General features: G+C 39.2%; 1 protein-coding gene across 1 annotated transcript in view; it reads left to right on the top strand.

Annotated features, from left to right (window-relative positions):
• Positions 1–25,187, top strand: part of SCUBE1 (signal peptide, CUB domain and EGF like domain containing 1) — a 210,512-nt gene that overhangs the window by 125,069 nt on the left and 60,256 nt on the right. Inside the window, exon 8 of the mRNA XM_049822270.1 lies at positions 12,746–12,862. Within this exon, the coding sequence (XP_049678227.1) occupies positions 12,746–12,862 (117 nt within the window). The remainder of the gene's footprint in view (positions 1–12,745; positions 12,863–25,187) is intronic.

Genomic DNA, 25,187 nt, shown 5'->3' with positions numbered 1-25,187 from the left:
GGGAGACAGAATGTACACAGTAGTCTGGTTAGAACATTCATTTGAAATGTGAGGAAATGATACTGAAGACCCCTGCATGGTGATTTGCTACCCATGTTCAAGGGAAATGTTGGGCTGTAAAGTCAGACTAACTCATTATTGACTCATGAAGGTGCTCTACCCTTGGGGCCAGTACTGATAACTGATAGCCTGATAAGGGCTTGGGATTCTTTGGTTTCAATAAACATAAAAGAATAGAAAACAGGACCTCGTGTTCTAACACGGCATGTAATGCCCTAACTACCAAGCCATTGGAATAAAGAGTGTTATGAGCTCTGATTTTCCCTTACAAAATTTCCAAAAGTCTTAGGTTGTTTTGTTCCACTGTGAGTTAAAAATGGATTCTGCAGACTTCATTTTTGGTTCTCTTTCATAATGGAATGAGAGTTTCCAGGTGATCCTACTCCCAATTTTCTGTCTCAAAGAGTGTTTGTTTTCAAGTGTTCTTCCAAAGCAATTAACTTCTATTGTAATTACAGCCTACCAAGGGTCACTTTAAGCCAAGAGCACCTTTTCAGTATGTACTTCAGTTCCTAGCTTTGTTGTACTCCTTCTAGGACTCTTTCAAATTACTTAAAATATGTCTTTATTTCTCTGAATGGCTCACTGTCAGAAAGCCAAGTGTGCTGCTCTGTATGCATCACAATCTTTTTGTGCTTTAATCAATAAAGCATTTAAAACATATTATTAACAGGCATATTGCCAGGAGGATCTCTAACTCAGTTACTAACTGTGAAACCAAGACCTCACTTTAACTCTTTCTGTCAGTCCTACTTTGCTGTATGAAATCATAGAGAACAGGGGGAAGGAATCCCTGAGGTCATTCATGCATTCTCTCTCTCCCAAGGGCAGATCCTTTCATCTTGAGTTATCATCACTTTTATTCATTGGCTTTGTGAATGGTGTGCTATTTCCTGTAAAAATCCCTTTTCTTCATTTCTTTGCTGATGATAAAGACTCTGACCTTATCCAGAATTCCTACCAATACCTTCCATTGTTTTGCTTTTCCATTTTAAATGAAGGGATTTGTCCAAGGTCAGGAGATAATGCTCCTTCTCAATGTTCAGAGTATTTCAGTTTTTCTTAGATGCAGCTTTGCTATTTAGAAAAAGCACCACAAACACAACCAATAGTGCTATTTTTAAGGGACTGGATTGGACTCATTCAGTGCTTATAAAACATCTGATCCAATCTGTCAAGTGACGTTCCCTAAATATGTAGTGTTCACTGAAGAGGAATCAAACTTTTCTGAAATGAGAGCTGTGGGATTCATGATTCAGTGCAAGATTCACCTAGTCGTTTCTTCACACATTCCGTATGTGGCAGTGCAGAATTCTCATCCTATTTTCATGCAAATAAAATTCTACCAATCATGAAATTGCAAGGAAATGAGGAGACAGGCATAACGGAGTGAAGAATTCCACATCGTGGAAGTTACCCTTTCTGTCTCACCTTTTTCATTCCCTGAATATGAAGCTCTTTCAGTTTCTCCTTCATCTGTTCACAGCTATTTGTTTCTTTCATTATATTCTTCTGAATGCTCTTTCTCTATCCTTTCAGCATCACAGAGCATAATTTGCATGAGAATAACATAGTTCTCACTTAACTGAAAATTCAAATATCTTAGTTGGGTGTTTAGTTTCTACTTGTGCTTGTTGTCCTTTGGGTCCGTCCTTGTACCCTGATCTCATTGCCATGTAGCACATGTACTGCCACTTGGATTAAGATTCTTTTTATGGATGGCAGCAGCAGTCCTACCATGTGTTCTCTGTCTCATTGCTTTCTTACACATATTGCATATTCCCTCTTACTTAAAGGCAAGCTCATCTGTATAATCAAGAGAATATTTAAAAAAAGAAATTGCCTTTCCTGAGTTAAGTTTTAATCTCTTCCAAGTTTCAGGCTTTCAGAATTTGTGTATTTTTGCTTAGAATTTGAATGGGATTTTGAGTGGGTTTTTTATCCAATTAGATAGTCTTTGTTGTTAGGCATGGTTGTGCAGTTCACCTGCATACAGCAGTGATGCCACTAGTGGTTAAAATTATTTCTGTAAGATTCTCCTACAGAACATAAATGTTAAGAGGAGGAGTGTACTATGCAAAAAAACAGTATACCTGGAGTTCAGAAAGAGCTGTATTTGGTGAGGATTGTGGTGTGATATCAATGCGAAGAAAACAGAAGAGATGTCAGCACAGGCTACCTTTGAGCCAGACTGAGCAAGAGTGGTTTTGGGTGTGAGAGGAGATGACATACAAGTTATGGGATAATTTGACTCCAGATGCTTTTTGTATTAAAATGAATGAGTTCAATGTTCTTTAAGGTGAGGCAGCCAGTACCAGTCAGCTGAACAGGATCTGGCCCTCCCATAGAACTGCTCTAATACCTTAGAATCATCACTTGTTTTGTAACTGTAACTTAATAATAGCTGGCACAAGAGTCCTGGTGTTGGTCCTTAGGAGGGCTCCAAAATGCCACAGTGATGCAAAGAATCATTACAGATGATGGCAATTAATGGTTTAAGATTAGGTCTTCTCAAAATAAAAACAATCATGAGTATGTATTTTTTCCCCTCTTAAAAGAATCACACAATTCCTGGCAGTTTCTTTTGAAATCTTACTTAAAAAAATAAATCCAGTTTGAACTTAAGATAGGACTCACTGATATCCTCTGTGCACTACCTCAGACTGGTTCTGCAATTTCATTTCTGCTGAGAGGTACTGTAAAATCTGTTGTGAATCAGTGCAGGACATAAAGCAAATGAGGAGAGAATGGGAAGTCTTGTGATAGCTATCAAGGTGACGAACATTAACAGGGCATTTTTCAGCTTTTCAGTGTTCATACTTACAGATTGCCAGATATTTGGTTTTCTTTCACAGATATCCTTAATCTTTCCTTACTTGTTCAAATATATAAGTTTTCCTGTCTTGTATACGTAGCCTGCAAAGTCAGTTTGTGTTTCACTGAGTTCAATACAGACAAATCAACTCATGTGTTTAAGGCAGGTAAATAGGTTATCTCTTGGTTCAGACACAGTAGCAGTTTACAACAGCTTTAGTTACAGCAGATATGCTGAGGAACAGAGATTGCTATTAGTTTAACCCTTTTTGCCACTCTGGTTGCCAGGCAATATTACTTCACATTAGGAGAAAATGGTCTAAGGTAATCCATATAACCTCGTAGTTGCACTGGCTGAGACAGTGACTGCTCTAAAGCTGCCATTCTGCTTGCAATCTTTAGCTTTCAGTTACATCAAGATTGACTTGTTGGTGTATCTGAGCCCTGAATTCAAGACAGTTACTCTAAGCGTAAGATACAGTATTCAGATCTTTTGCAAAATTCAGATCTAGTGTAGAAGTAGATACAATTACACTCTGAGTATTATTACTCATTACTTTGCTTGGGCTATGACCTACTTGATAGGACCTGACAGCTACTCTAAATTCACAGCTCCGGACTGCTCTATCATGAATTGCTTTTTGGCTGGCATAAAAGTTAGCTCAAAATAAGGTTCTCTAATGTGGTACAGATTTTGGGAGCAAAGCCCTATCGCCCTATTTCTGCTGACCCCAGTGAGCTTTAGGCTACTTCAGATGAATTCCAAATGAAAGGCATTTGAATTGTTAGTTTGCTTTAACTTGCCCTGTGGTCAGTGTTATCATTTGACCAATCATAGGAACTATGTAGGGAAAACAAGCATTTTTTCCCTTTCATGTCTTTCTTTCAGCTGTACTTACCGCTTACCTTATCAACGTAAATGGTTTACAGAAATTTGGCAAACTTAGAGAACATTCTTTGTTTTGGGGGACAGCAATCTCTTCGTCTCCCTTTTGTCCTAAAGTCAGACATTGCCCAGATTTGTGTCTTTGGACAGCATTAAACACCTCAATGGCCTTTTAAATTTAAGAATCAGCACAAACCTGCCTCTCCATGTTTCCAACAGCAATTACCTTTAAACGAGTTATGAATTACTAATTAGTGTTAATTAGTGAGAAAAGGGGGCACACACTGCACATTTTGCAGTGTATGGATTTCCCTGTCTTTGGAGTTTGATGCCATAAGCCTGCAGGTGTGACGAAACCTAATCTTTTATTGCTTACCTGTTGCTGCAAAAAAATTCTTTTCCTCTGCACAAGTCTTTAAGACAGGTCAGTCTAACCTTCCTCTCTGATTCAAAGGAGATGGCAGTCATTAGCTATAGAGAATTTTTTCATTTAATTTCTTCCAAGAACAACTTTTTCTGTGAGAGAAGGAGCTGTTAGTGCTCCCTTTTGTGCTTTTCCTAAGAGATAGATGATCAAGACAGCAGCTGCTGCAAGACTTCCTTGAATGTTAAGTGATGACTTAAGTGGCTTCCCTCTCCATTTTCACTTGAGGCTATATATGATTTCTTTTGTTTTCACTACAGCTGGCCACTTTTGGTCTTCTGTTAAGCCTTCTTTTCATGTTTATACAAACATTATTGAAAACAGCTTTTTCATTTACAGTTCTCTACTCTTTCCAGTCATTGTGTTATGATCAAGAGTTGGAAAACAAATAGGGCTTTCTGAATCCTGTTGACTGCAGACTGCCATGCTGGGTAACAGAAAAGATCAGAGAATCACTTCTCCATATCTCCAGAGAAAACACCCTGATACTAGATGGCTTGTTTTTGCTTTCATGCCTTGTGGCTTAAAAGCTCTTTGTGATAGAACTGTGTATTGATCAGACAAAGGGAAGTGACATGGATCACTAGTGCAATATTTCTATACTTTTTATATGTTCTGGGCATAACATGAAATTAAAATCGTCCTTCTTCATGCAGAGGTCCACATAGTACTCCTCTGTCTTATGTCTTGCTCAGGATACAGCAGCACAGGTCAACACAGTAGAAATACACTACATTGACTGGTATCTCAGTGGCCTGCACAATGGCACAGTGACTGCAAAATTTCATTTGTGCTTTTAGACAGTAATAGTACGAGCCTAAGTTATATTCAGCATCTTCTCCTGACGGCTCTTTGTGACTGCCACCTGGCTCAGCCTTCTTGCATGATGTGCAGGATTACACCTTTACAGTGCCTCTTTCTGAAATTAATTTCTTGCCTACCACCTGAAGAAGCTTATTTTAGTTTAGATCTTCTTAAAAAACATGATTGATCACTTTGTTACTTGCCCGTTTTATTCCTTATACCCATGTACAGCGTCTTTAGGTTTTTTTAATCTTTTTGTGTTTTCAGAGAATAATTTGAAAATTTATGTTCTCTTAAGCAAATTTTTATCACACTGAACATTATATCAAATGTTTTAGCAGGTTGACTGAGACTGGGAAAGCAGAGTTTTGCATATAGGTGCAGGTATATGCACACATTCCAGTTTATGGGATTAATTTTTTAAGTAGAACATAAATAGAGCCAATCCAAAATGACTGACCTTGGTTAACACAAAACAGAGACACCAACCTCCCTGTTAAATAATGCTTTTTCATATTAATTCTGTTGCATATTATGCTAATCTAAAGGAATTTAAGAGTGGATAGAAAAGATTAAATTCTCTTACCCCTGTAAAAAGTTACATTTACAGACGAATAATTATCAGGGGAAAAGGAAATTAAAGAGTGGGGAGTGTCAAGTCTTGCTTTTAATTTCAGTACTGGTAGTAATTTCTGGTAATTATTGGTAGTAATTTCTGTACTGTCGGTAGCAATAAAAGCAATGCTATGTTACATTTATAGAGCATGTGTGCTAATGAATTTCAAAAGATCTTATGAGTATAGGAAATACTGCATGGATTTTAAATGAGGAGACCAGTATGTCACAAAATTTCTTGTGAGCTCCAGTGCAAGTAGTCTGCCAAGGATGAAATAGCAGCTTATGGGAAGCTAGGGAAGAAATTTAGGTCTCTACTTCCATGCTTCAACTTTCCAAACATGAGCATTTCCTATTGGGAATATCATAGAATCATGGAATATCTCAAGTTGGAAAGGACCCATAAAGATCATCGAGTCAGGCTCCCTGCTCCTCGCAGGACTACCTAGCACTAATCCATATGACTAAGAGCATCGCCCAGACACATCTTGAACTCTGACAGGCTTGGTGCCGTGACCGCTTCCCTGGGGAGCCTGTTCCAGTGGCTGACCACTCTCTCAGTGAAGAAGCTTTTCCTAAAGTCCAGTCTGAACTTGCCCTAACACAGTCTCATTCCATTTCCTCGTGTCCCATCACTGCTCACCAGAGAGGAGACCAGCACGTCCCCCTCTGCTGCCCCCCTTGAGGAAGGTGTGGACTGTGAGGAGGTCCCCCCTCAGCCTTCTCTTCTCCAGGCTGAACAAGCAAAGTGACCTCAGCCACCCCTCATAAGTCTTGCCCTCAAGACCTTTCACCATCTCGGTTGCTCTCCTCTGAACACATTCTAAGAGTTTGATGTCCTTCTTATACTGAGGCACCCAAAACTGCACACAGTACTCAAGATGGGGCTGCACCAGTGCAATGTAGAGTGGGACAATCACCTCCCTCGACCGACTAGCTATGCTGTGCTTGATGCACCCCAGGACACGATTGGCCCTTTTGGCTGCCAATGCACACTGTTGATTCATACTCAACTTGCCATCAACCCAAATGCCCAGATCTCTTTCCACAGGGCTGCTTTCCATCGTCTTGCTCCCCAGTTTGTATGCATATGCAGGGTGATCCCATCCCAGGTGCAGAATCCGGCATGTGCTCTTGTTAAACTTCATACAGTTGGTGATTGCCCAGCTCTCTAGTCTATTCAGACTTCTCTGTAAGGCCTCTCTACCCATGCAGGAGTCCACAGCTCCTCCTAATTTAGTATCACTGGCGATACTAAATGTGTCAGATTCCAAAGAGATCTTGAGCTTGAATAGGATACTGAGTAGACATGAACTGTGCCCTTGAATTTGACACGCTCTGTTCGTGGTACTTCCCTTCTCCTTCTTCCCCCTAGTGTTCTTTATCAGAAATAAAAGTGAAACTCAAATTCTTCAGTCTCTGTAGGATATGTGAATCAGTTTCATTGAATCACAGACTCATGTAAGTTGGAAGGAACCTCTGGAGGTCATCTAATCCAGCCTCCTGCTAAAAGAAAGGGCAACTATACCGGGTCACTCAGGGCCATGTCCAGTTGAGTTTTGAGTATCTCCAAGGACGTAGATTTCACAGCCTCCCTGGGAACCCCTTCCTGTGTTTGACAACTCTCATGGTGAAAATTTTTTACCTTGTATCAAGCTGGAATTTCCCATATTCTAGCTTTTGTTTGATGCCTCTTGTCCTTCCACAGTGCACCTCCAAGAAAAGTCTTGTTCCATCTTCTTCATACTGTGCCATTAGTTAGCTGTAGACAGAAATAAGAATCTCCTCTGAGCATTCTCTTGTTAAGGCTGAACAGCTCTCAGCTTCTCAGCGTCATCATGTGCTCCAGCCCCCTAAACATGACCTTGGTAGACCTCGACTGAATTCGCTCTAGTATGTCCATGTCTTTCTTGCACTGGAGTGCCAGAACTGGACACAGCACTCCAGATGTTGTTACTCCAAGCACCAAATAGAGGGGTAGGGTCACTTCTCTTGATCTTCTGCTGGTACTTTTACTAATATAAGCCAGGATGTTGTTGGCCTTCTTTGCCTTACAGAAACACTGGTGACTTCCATTCAACTTGTCCACCAGGGATCCCAGGTTTTACTCCAAAACTGCTTTCTAGCCAGTCAATTCTAAGCCTGTTCTGTTGTATGGGATTATTCCATCCCATACGCAGGACTTGGATTTGCCTTCATTGACGCTCATAATGTTCCCTTCAGGCCATTTTTTCCCAACCTGTTTAGGCCCCTCAGAATAGCAGCCCTGCCCTCCGGTGTATTGACCATTCCCCCAATTTGGTATCGTCCACAAATTTGCAGAAAGTGCCACCTGTCCCATAGTCCAGGCTGTTAGTAGAGACATTAGGCAGTATTGGCCCTAGTGTCAATAGCTGAGGCTGAGGGATAGCTCTAGTGACAGACCGCCGGTTGGACTCTCTACTACTCATTCAATCCTTTTGAGGCCAGCTGTCCAGCCAATTTTCCACTCCCTGTATTATCCACTTATCCAGTCTATCTCTTACCACTGTGGCCATAAGGATACTATGGAAGACCATGTCAAAGCACTTACTAAACTTAAGGTGAAAAACATCCACAGCTCTCCCCTTATCCACAGTGTAAGTCACATCATTGTAGAAGGCAGTTGGGTTAATCAGGCCCAATTTGCCCTCAGTAAGTCGATGCTGGCCATTCCCAATCATCTTCCTGTCTTTCATGTGCTTGCCAATGGCTTCCACGATGATTTGCTCCATAAGCTTACAGAGGTCTGATGTGAGGCTGGCTGGCCAGTAGTTCCCCAGATTCCCCCTCCTGCCTTTCTTGATGTTTACCTCGTCCAGTCATCAGGAACCCTACCCTGTTCTCGTGACTTACCAAAGATTATAGAGAGTGACCTCACTAAGACATATATTACTGTATGATCTTCAGATGTATCCTTTCTAGTCCCATAGACCCATATAAGTTTTTTTCTGCTTTGCAGCATATCTCAGTTCCTAAAACATGGGTTTGGATCTTAGTTCAAATTGACCCAGGCTCCCAAAGTGAATAATAAAGATTGCAAGATTTGCCTGGTTTTGAGCAATATCCTTAAAATCACATCATGTTCTTTTGATCGTAGAGATAAAATGTAGTCACAAAAATTGGAGGCAGATTTTGGAGACACCTGTCTTTGAGGCAGTTTTTCAGTGGCTTTATGAAAGAATTGGCCACTTGCAAAAACCAGATTTGAATAGAAGCTTACATTTTGAATGATTATGTTTACTTGTTTCATAAAAGAAGCTGAAATTTAGGTTTTCTGAAATGTTCCTAAACCATTACCCATGTTCAGAGTTTCAGACATTTAATAGTATTCAAAGCCAAATAAATCCTGTCTGGTGTCAATCTTTTTAAGAAAGTGACCAGGCTCTATTGCCACCTGGTAGAGATTCCGCTTTAGTTAAAGAACTTCAGAACTAGAACCTGGAGAACTGATCTTTCACTGCTAAACCCCTGCAGACACTGATGTGACATAATGAAAGACTGAATTCCCCTGTAACTTCGCCTGGTAACTTAGTCAACATTCCTGATCCAGTGCTGAAGAACCGACAGCTCAAGCTTGCGCTTTTTAATAGGATATTTTAATATCCAGAAGCGGTGCATATTCCATGGTGCAATGCACTATTGTTAAAACAATAAGTATCCTAATTTAGTAAACCATAGGTATAGCATGTTGGTAATGATTTTGATCACTTCTCATCTATAGACCCAGGGACCAGGTACCTGAAAGAATGCTCCACAATTAGGAGCTTACAGTGGGAAAAAACAATGTAAGCTATCCCAGATTGCTTTATGTAAACAGATGTCCTTTTCTTTAGATCCCTGTTTCTGTCTGAGTTTTCTGGTGGGAATTCAATAAGGATGTAAGTGGGGCTGCAAACATCCCTTTAAATTCACAGTAAAGTCTAGAAGTTTCACATGATGAGCTTTATCATAATTCAGAAGTAATCTAAATTTCAGTTACAAGACACTGCTTTATTTGTGTCTTTCAGTTCTTTTTCTTGTCCCTCATCACAACAACAGAAATGTGCCAAAAAGTCTGAAACAACAACAACAAAAAGAGTAATAAATATGCTGAGGTTGCCTTTCACAGAGAAAAAAACAGTGGAAAATGGTCTGTAGGATGAATATCACCATGAAAATCTGATCCAGATTTTGAACATCCTTTCTCTCCATTCCGTATAAATATAGCTTCTCCAGTGTGACAGCTCGGAAATAAGTAATTCGCTTCTGCTCTTTATTTGAGACCTAAAACATGTATTTGCATTTCAAATACATACTAAGTTTGATAGTGGTGAGGTGAAGAATGAGTTGAAGTCATTTCTAACAGAAACACGGGTAGTGATGTGCTTCAGTTTATGTTGTGTATAGGCCTCAGCTACTCTATGTCATGTAGCTCTAATACCTTTTTCCCACATTCTGCTATTCACATTTGCTTTCTTTTACCAATGTTTTCTCATGACTTTGAGTTTAAGGAATTTCATCAATACATCTCTCCGATTATCCAAAATGTTAGAGGTACTGTCAGATGTCTTCTTGCTCACTTGGATCTTCATTCTGTTAGAGTTCATCATGTATTAAAGTCAGAATCACCAGGAAAGTCGAAGGGTATTTATCCTGTTTGGTTCGTTTTACTAAATCTCTGTGAAAATAAGAAAAGCTGGCTTGATTCCCTCTATTTATGCATAGAAATAACTGTTGTTCACTGAATGACCCTTACCCTATAGATCCAGTCATCCATGCCATGGGAAAAAAAAATTGTTGTGTCTATTCATTTTCACTGGATGTCATCCAGAAAGCAGAAATATTACTGCTTATGTTCATCTCATGTTGATGAACTGCAATAAAGGACTCTTCATATGCCAAAGTTAATCTGCTAACATAAGATTTACTGCTCTTTGCAGTGCCATGCCAAATGTACATCTTCACCACTTCTCCTTGTTTTTTAACCTTAGCTCTTTACTCCTGGCATTTACTCTACCATTAAACTGTACCCAAGTAAAAAAGTTTTAAATTACCTGAAACTTTCTCCCTTCTCTGAAACATAAAATCGTTTGATATGTTGGCCTATGAGGACACACACACACATTCACGTACAAATGGAAATGCCAGCATTGTCATTTACAGAAGAATTCTTCAAGCAGCATTTGCAGCCTTTAAGTCTATAAAATAGTCCTTCCTAGGGGAGTAAATGAAAATCAGAACTATATTACTTGAGCAGTTAGGTTCAGATTCTGCAAGTCATACCTAAGGTGAGCAAGAACTTTACCTGAAAACTTTAAGGAGTTGCAGACTCAGCTCCATTTTCAGAAAGCTGTTCCAGAAAACACGTCAGTCCATTTGTTAGCTGTGCTTGCTGGCACTTATATGCAAATCCATTTGTATAGTGATTACTTTTTCTATATGATGTTATTACATAGCACACATGGCATAAACAAATTAAAAACTATCTAGTAGAGCATGTGTGAATGTATATAGACAGCAGAGTTCTGTCCCATGCTGTTAATGCATGTGTGCCCCAACCCCTTGCTTTCAGTTTGTTCGTAAGTGCCAGCAGCTTATTCCACAACTGATGTAGAGGTCTGTGCCAGTGCAAAAGGGAAGGAAAAAAAACCAGTTACACTTTTTTTCTCTTACTTTGAAGCAGTGAATTGCGTCCAAAGGGCCAGTCTAAGTTCACCTTGAGGGCATTAGCAGAGGCTACTTTAAAATAAAAATCTTTTAGTACTAGTCAATTGAAAGATAAAGCCTTTTCTGTTCTGTGTAAATAATTTTTGATCACTGTACTGTTCCACGGCAATTCCCTATTAGCATATCCTATAGCTTATTGTCAGACCCTGTCCGCAGGGTACAATTGTGACACAGGCTGTGAATATTCAGCAATAGGAGTCTGTAAATCTGAGTAAGTAATGACAAAGCCTCTTTACGGAAAGCCAGAATGAGGTGAGCTGAGTAGAATAATGGCAGTCTTGGGGGGCAAGGGGGTATTTTAATTTAATCAAAGCCAGAGCAACTGAAAAAGATACTATTAAAAGGACTTGCTCTCTGAAGTAAATACTTTTCAAATAAATGCATAGTTCAAACTGACATGCTAAATTGACATCCTTACATCCACTCTATTCTCTGGATCAAAGCAAAGTTAATCATTTCACTAGCCTTTTATCTATTTTATGGATGTGTGTGTGGGTATGTGTGTGTATGTATGTGTACGGTGTGCGCATGTGCACACATGAGTAGCAGAAAATAACAGCAATGAGGGAGGGGTTTTTGCTTTTTCTGTAATGAAGTTGAAGATTTTTTTTTTAATGTAGTGGTACCTAATAGTCATTGCCCACTGTTGTAAAAGCTCAGAAGTATTGCAGCTTTCTCTTGCCTGTGTTTGCCCAGCCACCCTTCTACATACTACAAGCACTGGGAAATTTCAATGACACAGCTTGGAATGGGTTCAGTGACCTCAATTATGCCCTCCCACCCACTCTAAACTCCTTTCAATTTGCAAAAAGCTTTAAGTGGACAAAACCCAGATGCCTTTTGCTTGTAGTTCAGTAAGAACAGATTGGGCATGTAGATTCTTGTCAAAGTGATATATGTAGTTCATTTTCCATTAACTCTTTCTTAACTAAGGATTTTAAATTCTCAGTTCCAAGTCTAGCAATCTGCTTTGCTTTCTACTGCTTTTTAAAGTTCATTATGCCTACATCATTTAAAAAAATGAACCTTAGAAAGCTTCGGCTAGACATTGACTGATACGAAACAGACTGAATGTCCGCTTTTAAAGGCAGTCACTTTTTTTTCTTTTTAAACTTGTTTCGTATGTAATAACCCATCCTATTGTCTAAGACAGTTCAAAAGCACTAACTAAATATAATAAATAAAAACAACCAGCTGGGCGGGGGAGAAAGAAATCATGACTTGTGGAAATGATTTACCAGTCAAAACCAGTACATGGGCCCTGATGACCTTGAGAGCTTGCTTCCGTTGGCTTGCTTAAACTTAGATTGCTTTCATAATGTTGTAATATTGCCCCAAAGAGTTGATGCCTCTCCCCTCCCCCAGACCATTTCATTACACTCCCTTTCTCCCTCTCTCTCTCTCTCATTCTGCAGAAACATGTGCTGTCAATAATGGAGGCTGTGATCGGACTTGCAAGGATACCGCGACAGGGGTACGATGCAGTTGCCCAGTTGGATTTACCCTGCAGCCTGATGGGAAAACGTGCAAAGGTCAGCTTCTGTTTGCTTTGCAATGCATCATTTGCCTTCAGCGGTTCCAGTACAAGATGTAAATACTCAGTTATTTAATCAATACTTTTAAGTTAAGGCAATACTGGCATAGAGATTGCAATTGAGTTCATTAGCTTTCTCCTTCCCTAATTTTTCTGTATTTACCTATTTCAATCATTTTTCTCTCTATTTATTAGAGGGTTTTATCCCTACAAAGAAATGAGATACAGAGGTCAAACTGTTTCAAACTGACCAGAGATTTAGAGGAGCAACGCTGGGCTGCAAAAAAGCTTTCAGTTTGAAAGGATAGTCTGATACCCTTGTAAAACTTCAGTCATCTAAAGGTGTCTGTATTTGTCTATTCAAAAAGCGAGTTAAAATTCTCAACTGGTACTTTGTTACCTGCAGATAATCAACTGGTTATTGCCAAGCAAAAGATGCAGAGGTATTGCTCAAAAAAACCCAGATAATTGTCCATTTCTACCCCTTCAAAACACAAGTAGCCAGCTACAAAGGCAAACCAAAACAACATTTACTAGTGCACAGGCCTAAACTGTATAGCTGATGCTCAGATTTTACTGTTCCAAAGGCAGCACAAGAACCTTGGCATTTTGTCCTTCATGAGTGTGTTAAAACTGAGGTCAGGGAAGAAAGAACGGAAAAGAGCATCTGGTATCACTGTCAACATCTGTTCTCAGTTGGGGGACAGGGACAGTTCTCAAATATCCCTGCAGAATCACATTTAGTGGCACTATGCACATGAGTAGATTTGGGTACATGTTAGTAGGACCAGGCCCTCCATCAACCATTTGCCCATCTTCCTATGTATTGCTTTTGAGCTCCATTGCAGGAGACTTGGTGATGGACATCCAGGAGGACACTGCATATATTGTTGTCACAGAGAATACTTTTTTATCACTCAGTGACTTAGAGTAAGTTGCCCTAACTTGCTAAGAAACTATTGGGACCTTTTTCCTTCAAAGTAACCAGAAATGTCAGAATAACTTCAGTCCAGGGCTTGATGTTACTTAAAATAGTAAAACCCACAAAAATAAACAGAAAATGTGTGGTTTCCCCTTGCTCCAGGCTGAAAAATCCCAGTGCTTGGGCATGATCCTGTTAGTATTTATAGAAATAACAGTCCATTTGCCTGTTTATTTGAAAATAAAACATTTAAACTGCTATTGCACACAATGTTAATAGTTAAGGGTGAGCACACATCAAAAATCAGTTGTTTTAGTTCAAGCCACATAAAAATAAATCTTCATTTTTACAGGCAGACTAGCTAAGCCATAGCAGAGCAGTAACAGTGATTCCACCAAGTGCTTAAAAAGAAGGCATTTTAATACTGTAACATACACCTAGACTTGATCATAATGTTTATTATTGAAACTGCATCATGAAGAAAAAGATTAATTCTAAATTTAGAAGTTTGGCCATAGAACTAATATGAAACAATATTTATATAATCATCAAGTCTATAATTGATGCTGCAGACAAAATGAAATATTCAACTGATCCTCAAACCAAATGCCCTAGCTCTAAACTGTTTCACTTTTTTTTTCTTTTCCCCTTTTTTATGAGAAGAAAATACAAGAAACAGAATCTGTATTTTTATGATGCTGCAGACTCTTTCTTATTTTCTTAAAATAAGCAGCAACTAGAAGAGAACTCACATGGTTTAGCAAACCAACCAGGCCATTTCTTTTTTAACCTTTATTGACATTTTAGGAAATACTCTTCATCATAAAATGGTAAAATATGTTTTGCATTTAATTTAACTGTAATTAATAATATCTATCTAATGTATTGCAGTGTGAGATTTCTGGCCAGATTCTGCTTCCCTGAAGCTAAAGTAACTTCCCATTTAAATCTGTGCACAAAGGATACTGCACTTAAACTGACCAGTGAAGCTTCTTCCGTAGCTTTCACAGGCAGCCCTTAGTCAAGACCGCTTTCTAAGATTTACATCTTCTGAGTGCAAAAATGAGCATTTTGGTGGAGTGACATTGATGCCTTCTCGGCTCCTCTTGCTTATAGCTAAAGCCTGGAAAAGGCTTGCGTGGCGAAATCCAGTGTGCACATATTCATTCCTCTCAGTTCTATAGGAAACAAAAGAAAAAAAGTGATCACATCAAGTTTTCTCCTTTGATTTTTTTCTCTTTACTCTCTTTGATTTGACTGGCCCACAATTTCTCGTATGTACAGTTCATTGTTCCCTCTAGCTGTAACATTACATTCGCGTGGTAAGAGCAATGGATTATCTATTGGATGCCCTTTAAAGCATCTTCAGGGACCATGCAGCTGTCACATCCTGTCTTTCCTGGGCAGAGTTTTCAAGTCCATCAAGTGTCACAGCATCTCCAAGTGAGGTTTTTCATATAAGCATCATTTCGAGAGAAGTTATATTTCTCACTGTAGGAGAAGGATATGCCATTATCTATCAAAGGAAAGTAGAGAGACAGGGCATGTAAGAAAAGTGAGAGAAATTGGAGGGAAAATTAATATATTAACGGGAAAATGCAATTGTGGGTTGAGCAAAATTATTAATATGTTTGGGTTGAATTTAGCAAATAATGTTGACCAAAAAGAATGTTTTTATTGGAAAGTCTACGATTTTCAGTCCATTTTGGCATCTTCCTGTCTAAAACATTTTACATAGTGCAGCTATTATTTGAAATTATGTAGTTGCTTAGATTCAAGAGGCTTAAATAAGACACAAAGAAACACCTGAACTTTTGAGTACTCCAAGGTGGACATAGTGTAATTCATGAATCTGTAATTCTAGCTCACTTGTAGGTGATTTCCTCAATAGTGCACTTTCATTCTTCCTTATTTTTTACAAGTGAATCAGGTAAATTAAAGAACATTTTTATTTTTAAATTAATAAAATAATCTATATTTTTTTTTAATAACAAAAATTCCTAGATGGTTCTGTTCAAAAATCAGGACTAGTCTGTTTTAGGCATTGTATAGACATATAATGGGAAAAAGAGTTTACTGTCCAAAATGTTCACAGGTTTTTGTTTAGTAGTTTGGAATTTCATTAACTGTTTAGTATAGGAAAAAGGCAAGTATACATACAAAAGGAAAGGCAAGTTTTTAAGGAAGAGTATATGCAAACATGCTTTATTTGCCAAAAGATGGCAAATAAACTCTATTAAGTGTAACTAATTGTTCTACACTTTGTTTGCAATATCATATTTCATACTTTATAGTTCTATCATAAAAGCTGGGATGGATTCAAATCACAGAGTACAGAACTGAGTCAGGACTGAAACTCTGGTATTTCTCCTGGCCCCTTCCCAACATGTCAGAGAATGGAGGGTGCAGGAAAGCAATTTCCAAGTAATACAAGGGACCTGCCTTCAGTAGTTTTGAATGTCGACCTCTTTCACAGGCTCAGTGGGAAATGAGAGTTCATTATACCTCAGAGAATCAAGCTCCTTTTGTTAATGCACAGTGCAGTCTGGTTTACATCAAATGTCAATAAAATAGGAAAAAAAAGTTGTTGTGCAGAAAGTTTTAACTGGAATGTGTACAGGTAACTGCATAGCCAGTAGGAAGACTGCTGTAGCAGAAGATTTTTCTGGTTTCTGGAAGATGAAAAATCCTTTTTTTGTCTCTGATTCTTTCTCCCTTACATATATTATTTACCTGATCTCGCAGTGAAATAAGAGCAAAAGTGCTGTCTGTGGTCTACTTAGAGAGACTTTCAGGTGTATTGATCGTGGCTGGGATAAAAATGCATTAACATTTTGATGTTCTTTAAAAGTCAGTCTCAAACTCAAGTCTTCCCTCAGCTGGGTTGGTGTACAATGGAGAACGCTCCTTTTTTCCCTTCAGCTTTCCTATCAACTTGGCTCTTAATAAGCCAAACCATGGAGGCTTTTGTCAGCTAAGAGAAGAGACACATCCCAGGCAGAAAGAGTTCCATATTCTCCCTCTAATTAATGCTATTTAATTTCTCCTGCCATTGTAACTGGGTGATCCCAGCTTGATGCTGAGGTCATTTGATGCTGTCAATTATTGTGCCACATATGACAAAACAGTGTAGTTCATTTCCTTAAATGCCGACCAAGTCATCCCACACAAGTCAGCTAATACAGACAGAAAGGGAGCCAGAGGATTAAAAGACCTAGTGGCCTGGGATGCTTATTGCTCATTGCCTCCTACCCGCTTTTTAATATCCCCTATATTATGCATATCGGAGGTTCTGTAGTCCCTAGCTCCCTTGCTTTTTGGTTTCTGTGCATCCTTCCTGCTGAGCACCCTTTTCATGCATCCAGCTGTAATCTGCCCTCAGTGAGAAGATTCATCAGCTTAGCATTTTAATTATATTAAATACAACTTATGTAGCTGATAAAGCAGGAGACTCATTTGCAAAAAACTTGCGGGGTTCAAGAGGAGTGAAGTCAGACTAGATTAGACGTAGCACAGATTTCTGAAGATTGTTTAAATCCAGCTGCCAAACTGGATCAAACAATAAAGGGCTTGTCTGCCTGAGGGCAGCTCCAGAAGGATGGGAGACAAGCTGAGCAAGGGAGCGTTCTTCTTCCAGGACTTAGAGTAGAGAAGGACGGGGAGCGACCGCAAAAGACATGCGAGAGAGACGGGCTGTCTTTGTGCGTTCTCTAAGAAGTGAATTAGAGCAAGAGGAAGGGCCACAGGCTCTTGGCATGGTGTAAAATGTAGGACCGTGTGTCTGATGTGTTCCTTCTCTGCCTCAGGGATTTAACAAAGAAACTGTGCCTCCAAGGCACTCTTGTGCCCCAGAATAGTGCAGCTTCCCAGCACAGTACACATCGACACAGAGGAACTGTGCAGGGTGCAGCACTTGCTGAACTCCTAGAGTCAAATGGCAGAGAAAATATAATTTTTAAGCAGGAGAAGATAAGCATAACTGGATTCCTAATGCTTATGGAGCAAAAGCCACATCTCAAATATGGCTTTTCCGTAAACATCTATAAAGTGCCACCTAACTTTGCAGTGCCCCCTAGATGTTTTGTAATAGCAAGATGTGTATTTTTTTGTTTAGCTAACTTTCTACTCTGCATCATTTTCATAGGCGAGCTTGACAGCGGGATTTTGGGGAGGTAGTTACTCAGCTGGGCTGGAATGTCAGTGGGTTTAGTAGCAATATGATGTTACATTAATAATCTGCCACCAGCTGTGGCTAAATACAGCAGTATTAATTCATGTGCACGAATAGATCTCTGCCAACCCCAGGTGATCTCGTGGACATGTATTTAGGAGACAGAAAGGTCCCCGCACATCTTCACCTAGAGATGGGGCATTTTATTTACTAAGTAAGCCCTTCTTAGCCCTCTGGCATATTGTTTAACTAGAGCAGTGTTATGCTGGGGTTATGTGACTGGATGCTGTTAAGGCAAACATTTCTTCTTCCTGCTGTCTCATTGTCATGGTTACCCAGCAATGGGGTGTGCTCTCTACTTCCTTGAAACAGGCCCTCATCCTTTTGCTTTCAGATGCAGCAAAGAAATGTGGCACTTACATGCTTAAATACTTGACTGTGCTGCAGTGGGAGCTGCAGAAATGCCTTAGCGTTGAATGGTTTGTCCAGTAACTCAACTCTGTAACCTTCTTTATCATTAAGCAATGTAGAGAAGAAGAGCAGGAGCATAGAGACAATTGAACAATTTCAGGCAAAGGACTGAATCAAAGTTTATTGAAATAAAAGGGAATTTTTGCATTGGCTTTATTAGGTTGACATAGTAATTGCTCTTTTTTTATCTTTCTTAATTGCAGCCTATTACAGCAGGAAAATGCATTTTAAATTGGGTTTGGATACAAAAAAAGTGAAACCCTGAAAGTAAATTAAATTTTGAAAATTTAATTGTTTCTGTGAGGAAAGAGTTTGTTACAGAATGAGTTTCAATGAAGTAAGATATGTCACATTTAGTTAAATATGAACTGAAGAGTTTCATTAACTTAAATGTTTAATGCTTGACATCAGTTTGGTACAAAAATATGACTCAGATGGTGAAGGCTTTTCTCTCTTTTCATTCAGAACACACTAACACTAAGTGAAAAGCTCACAATGAACAGTTTAGCTGGCCAATTTGGCTTCATTTCCTGGCTACACAGTATCTGTGAACAGTTATGATTTCCTCCATCATTCCATTAGTCGAAATTACTTAAAATTTGTTTTAGTTTTTTTTCTCTAAATTGGATTAAATTTGCTAAAGCTTTTAGAATTGCATCTTGTCAGTCCTGATCTATTCATATGAAACTGAAAATGCTTCCCCTTTTTTATAAAGAAAGGAACACCAGAAGGAGTTGCAGGTTATTTTTATTGTTTATTATTGGTAAGATGCAGTTGTTATCTGGTATATCAACTATTCGCTTGCTTGAGTTATGATACTACCTTTGTTTGACTGTGATTGATTGGATAAGTTTCAGAGTGTTACATTTTTTTCACTGATTGCCTAAATGGGGAGATTTTTGCAGGAGGAGTAATTATCTATGATGAACTCACATTTTGTTTAGTTAATATCCCTGATCAACTTGACATGCCCATAGAAGTTTGACAGTAAAATATATCCCTGTGCAAGACAACCTCTGTAAAATATATGCATCAGTCAAGTTTAGACCAAGGCAGATAGAACTTTAGTGGCACATACGACCATACTTTTCACATCATATAAGTGTCTCAATGCCTTTAGAATCAAGTCTTTAGGTTTGGAGCAGATCTTCTGAACAAACATTTGTCTCACCGAAAAGGCAAATGCAAAACAAGCACAAATTAATTAATGTGAATGAACTTTTTTATTTTTTGGTTTGGGCCCTGTTCTGGTTTTCTTCCTTAGGTATAGATAGTTCTCCTGGGAAGTAGTCACCCAATTACAAAGTTTTCCTTGGTTAGATTGCCACAGAAAATTCCTAGGTTTCTGTTTAAGTGAGACCATCATTTTACCAAAGGTATACATGACCTTTTTCATAAATGCATAAGAAGCACTAGAGAAGACACCACTAAAATAGCATGCTGAAAGGTAATGCAAGTTCCAGGTTGAAGTGTATAACTTCCATTTGAAGGTGCACAGCCACAGAATTTAGATATTTAGCTTCTGCATAACTTTGAGGAACATATTGCATTAGAATCCCTAGGATACTGTGCTATAAAGCTGGAATTATGTTCCCTGTTGAATTCATTCACATACATCAGCATTTTAAATTAGAAGGAATTTAAATGATCTCAAGAGTTTTAAACCTCTAGCTGTTGCTTGTAGAGGCAAATCTGTTCATAGCTGCCTGACTACTCCTATTTGAGATCTGCAGTCTACTTTCTGTGTATCTCCCATTAGCAGTGTCCTTTCGTGTGATACCTGTGGTACTCCACACAGTGAAAGGAATATTGGTGCCTGCTCTATATTATATGGCGTTCGTGTCAATAAGTAACGTATTGGAACACAGAGCGGGTCTTGGGACATACAAAAAGAGCTTCTTCCAGCTCACCTTTCTCTAGCAACACGAAGATTTTTTTAACATGTGCGAAGAGGTCAGTTCAGCTTCCTCCACATTAGACACAGTTTTTGCGGAACATAAGCATTATGAGCCATTAGCCATAATGAGCCATTAGCATTTTCCAGTGTTCTCTCAAAAAAAGGGAGAAAACATACAGGCAAATGGTGTGAAAGAATGAACTCAAATGAAGTAAGTTGCTAGCAGTCATCACCTCCACTGCAGTCGGAGTGCTGTGGTCCCAGCAAATGTCAGCATACATGTCAGTCACAAGATTTACAAGCAGCAGTGCGTTTTTTTGAAGAGGATGTCTGGCAAAGCCAGAAAGGGCAGAGACCTGCTTGTCTTATTCCCTTTTCTTCTGATTACATTTCCCTTGATATTTGCAGCACCTGAAATGGCCATTTACTTCTGTGTCATATCTTCAAGATAATTTATGTAGTTAATAGAGTGGTTGTACTCTTAATACTGTTTCATACCATTGCTGCTTGATGCCAGAGCAATTTGGTGTGCAGCACATAAAATTTTGTTAACATTCTGCTGATACGGTGCTTTATATTCATAGTTTGGTTTGGAAAGTAGCATATGGAAAATGGTCCCTTAGCCTTACTCTCAGTCAAAGGAACAGTGGTGACTAGTGAAAGCAGCTTTTCTTTTAAGCTAAGAAGCTTCTCTTTGCTTGCTGCACATAAATAAAGCTATCTGGGTTGGATTGCTCTGTGGTATCCCAGAGCAGTAGTATGCATGTTGCTCAGAGTCGTGTCAAAAGTAACTAAGGGAAAGATAGGATTACTTTCAGTAGGTTTTAATTTACTATTTTGGTATCTCCGCTGGAAAAAAAATGCAAAACTTTGCAAATGGAAACAGATTGAGATACACTGAGTGCGTAGACCCTCTGTGAAGAAGCTGACCCAAGCAGATAGAACGTTTTAACCATGATTCCTGGGAGTGGCAAGTGATACACGGTTTTTAGGTGATCAGCCAGATACACTTCAGGCTTTTTAGGAGAAAATTTCTCAGACATTTCAGAAAATTGAATCCTTGTGGGATTTCAAGTCAAGAACCTCAGAAAAAAAGGCATTGAAAATTACTGTTTCATTTTTAAAATAGAGGTTGTCATCCTCAGGCCTCTATATAGACTGCACCTTCTGCGCCTCTTCCTTTGATCCCCAAGGTCCATATTGCCGCTGCCATGGATACCGAACTAGAGTGTCTGTCCTCGCTTCTGTGCATCAGCTCTCAGTGGACATCAACTTTGACTTTGGACCTTGTGCCTTTTACTCCTCTCAGGAATCCCACAGTGTCCCATTTTTTAGAATATGGTCAGAAGAATAGGTGACCACAAGGTAAAATAAGCACATCAGCCTTGGTAATTCCTGGTGGGATTAGAGGTTTTACATCATATGGTTTAGCTACCTCCTGTTTGCACAAGCTTAAAGATACGTGCATTGGGAAATAACATGGAACAGCTGGCACCCTCTGAACTCATACCTATCGCAATAACATGCTCATAAGCACACGCAAATAGTCTAATCCCAGCCTATAGGGCATCCACTTCACTTGCCTTGAAAATCTCTCTCAACTGGTTTACCCATTCCACTTCCCTTCAGAATCTGACCAGTGAGGAATACAGTGACTCTTCTTGATCTCAACAATAGAAACAAAATATAAGAAAAAAGTGGGTGTTAATACAGTGGTGCAAAGAGGGCTGTGTTCTCCACTTACATGTGAAAGTCAATGCAGGACAAAATTCCAGTCCCTCTCTGGTTTCCTTCTACCTTCTGTGCCACTCCCTCAGAAAAACATCCTACTCCAGAGGAATCAGACTTCCTTGATTTTTATCAACAGCAGGCCATAGCCTGTTATGTCAAAGGCAGTCCACAAGCTGTCTGGAGTCAGGGTATAAAATTTTAGAAGTTAGTTATTGAAGTATGTGTTATCTTTTAACAACCCGTAAGTGTTTACTGAAGTGGTTTATTTTGAGCCATTGTTTTTCCCTGATGGCTTTCTCCCTGCTTCTCATCAACTTAAACCAAGAGTAAGCTTCCCAAGAGTCAAATCAAGATCTAGTTTTCATAATTCATTATACAGCAACTGTACTTTCATCAGACCCCTTACATGACTCTGCTTTCAAACTACAACTTACTCTCCCAGTGTTTGTAATTAGACATAAGTGCATGTTCAAATATAAACACCATTTGCTTCTCTGTATATGTAAGCAAAGAGCTATCAGAAAATAGAAGAGATCAAATACAATCACAAGCTACTGCAGCCATGAATCAAAACAAAAAATACCGTTGCCCTCTCCATGCTGAACGCAAGGTTGAGGTCTGTCTTTTATCCTAAAAACAAGAAAAAAAATTAAATACAAAAACCTCTTCTATCTTTGCATGTGTAAATTGTATGACACAGAATGGAGAATGGACAGAGGAACGTCTTTGCCTTGCATGAGAAGTCGGCACCTAAATAAATTCATAAACATGAGACTGATGTGAAGAATGATGATAATGAACATGTGGGTCTTCCAGTAACTAGACTAGTGCTTTTAGGAGGAATGAAAATAGTCATTTTCTATATATTTGTGATGCACAGATTAAATGTGCAATTAAATGTGCAATTAAAGTAGCTGAATTTTCTTTAAATTGCCTTCTGACTGGCAAGTTCTGACCATTTTCCAGTGCTTCTGCATACTTAAAGCGTCACATGCCATTTTCAGGGAGCAAGCAGATAGCTTCTTGGTAAAGGCAAATTTGTGTGAATCTGAAACTGCTCAAATGATTTACAGAAACCAACAGACTTTCTTGTTAGATGTTGCAGCACCAAAGGATGTCCTTGTGTCTTACTAATTCTCTTCTTCTTTTGACAAAACCCATATGATTGAGAAAATAAGAGGCATTTGTGCCAAAGAAGCAACCAAAGGCAGCCAGTGGGTGATTTTGGACTATGAAACAATAGATGCAGCTGCCTAACCAAAGAAAAAAGTAACAAAAACAACATTAAATGAGAGGAAAATTAGGACTTCTGTCATGAAAACAGTGGTCCTGCTCAGTGCTTGAGTACTGGCAAGAGTTTCTGAGAACACAAACTTTGTAACCTCTTTGGGAAAGCACTGAGAAGATTGTGTTATAGTGCAACCTAGTAAATGCTTCTATGGGGAATTCTTTGGCATATGAACCAACCATCTGCATGGATTATGCTACAGAGATAACAGGTAGACTTGTAGTTGGTGAAAGAAGATGATGCAAAGGAAATTTTCTAAATTTATTTGGTAGGAGTGACAAATGCAAGACTAAAGCCAAAAGGGAATATTAAATAACAGAGGCAGTTTTGAGGTTATTTTTGTTTTGGTAGGGCTTAAGCAAGATGCAAGACCATCTGTGTCCAAAAAAAACCTCATAAAGATCAAGACTGAGAGAGGGAAAACTGAGTAACTGATGGAAGAGCAATGGTCAAGTTCAGTTTATCAAAAGAGCTGCTTGTTTTAGAAGAGAAGATTAGACTAGGAACTCAGCCCAGAGAACAAGCTCCCAGGTAGTTACAAAACATTTTCAAAATAGCTACCTAAACGTGGGTTAAGGAAGCAGACATTAAGGCCTGTCTGCAGTAGCCTTATTGCTGAGGCCACAGTCGTTTTAAGTGATTACATCAATGTTATCCAGTTTCAAGACAAGAAACAAGTAAGATCAACCCAATGTGAGGAAGATGGTAACAGCATCTGGAGGCAGCTGCAGCAGCTCAGTAGAAAGCTCCGTGTCACGTTCAGTGAGGGGACCATAGTCATCGGGCCCAGTGCTGCTGCCCTGGAAACAACTGTTTCAAGGCTTGATAAGACTGGGAGGTGACTCAGGATTCTAATTTTTTCCCCACTTTTTGAAAGAAAAGAGGGAGTTGACTGTTGTTGGTGCAGAGGCAAGTCTGGCATGTGATGACAGAGCGTCTGTCCGACTGAGGGGCAGAGGGAGGAGAAGGGTGAGCAGAGTTGGTGGTAAAGCCGTAGGAGGTGGAGGAGATGTTGGAGACACAGGCATATGCTGGTCACCAGCAGAAAATGTGTGGGATTTGGGGGAGGAAAAGATAGAAAACTCTTGGTGGTAGGTGACTGCAAGTGGTCAGAAGCCTTGTGGGGGGATCAGAAAAATGAAGAATTGGACACTGACTGATGGGTACGTATGTTGACTGGGCGTCAGAACGGCAAATTTTAGATACATAGACATAACTTGATCCAGACTTTCTAAGAGAGAATTGAAGTTCCAGGCCACAGTGAGGAAAAATGAAATTATAAACCCATGGGATTTAAAAAAATGAGAGGAAATGCAAATTTCAGATACCAACACAGTTGAAATTTGTCAGAAAGAAGAAAATGGAATGGAAGACAGAAAAAAGAAGAGAGGATGGAGAGCACAATCCAAGAAAAAAAACTGTGGATAACATCTGCCTTCTAACTGTTGCTGCAAATTTATCTAATCCAGAATGTGTATGAAACTTTCACTGCCCCTTCCCTATTTTGGCGGGAATTGCTGCCTTTTTTTTTTTCTTTTTCCTTTTAGGTTAAAGACATACAATTCATTTGTCTTCTGTAGACTTGTTCACGACAGACAAATATAATATAACAGATTATCTTCCATTAAAAAATCGCAGTCTTGGGTCAGCTGCCATGTAACTCACTCAGTTTCATTCCCTCCCAAGGGTTTCATCTATCCCTACAAAATAAATTCATGTGTACTAAGTTGGGGGTTTTTCATGACTAGGCAATATCCCTGTTCCCTGGAAACTTGCAGTTGTTATTTGTCTTTGTGAACCTCCCCTTTGAAAATGCCAAATCCTTTAAATTAATGCTTGGGAG

The sequence above is a fragment of the Accipiter gentilis genome, chromosome 18 (genome assembly GCF_929443795.1).
Source record: "Accipiter gentilis chromosome 18, bAccGen1.1, whole genome shotgun sequence".
Taxonomy (NCBI): Eukaryota; Metazoa; Chordata; class Aves; order Accipitriformes; family Accipitridae; genus Astur; species Astur gentilis.
Note: the sequence above shows the minus strand (reverse complement) of the source record. Positions and strands in the feature narration are given on the sequence as shown.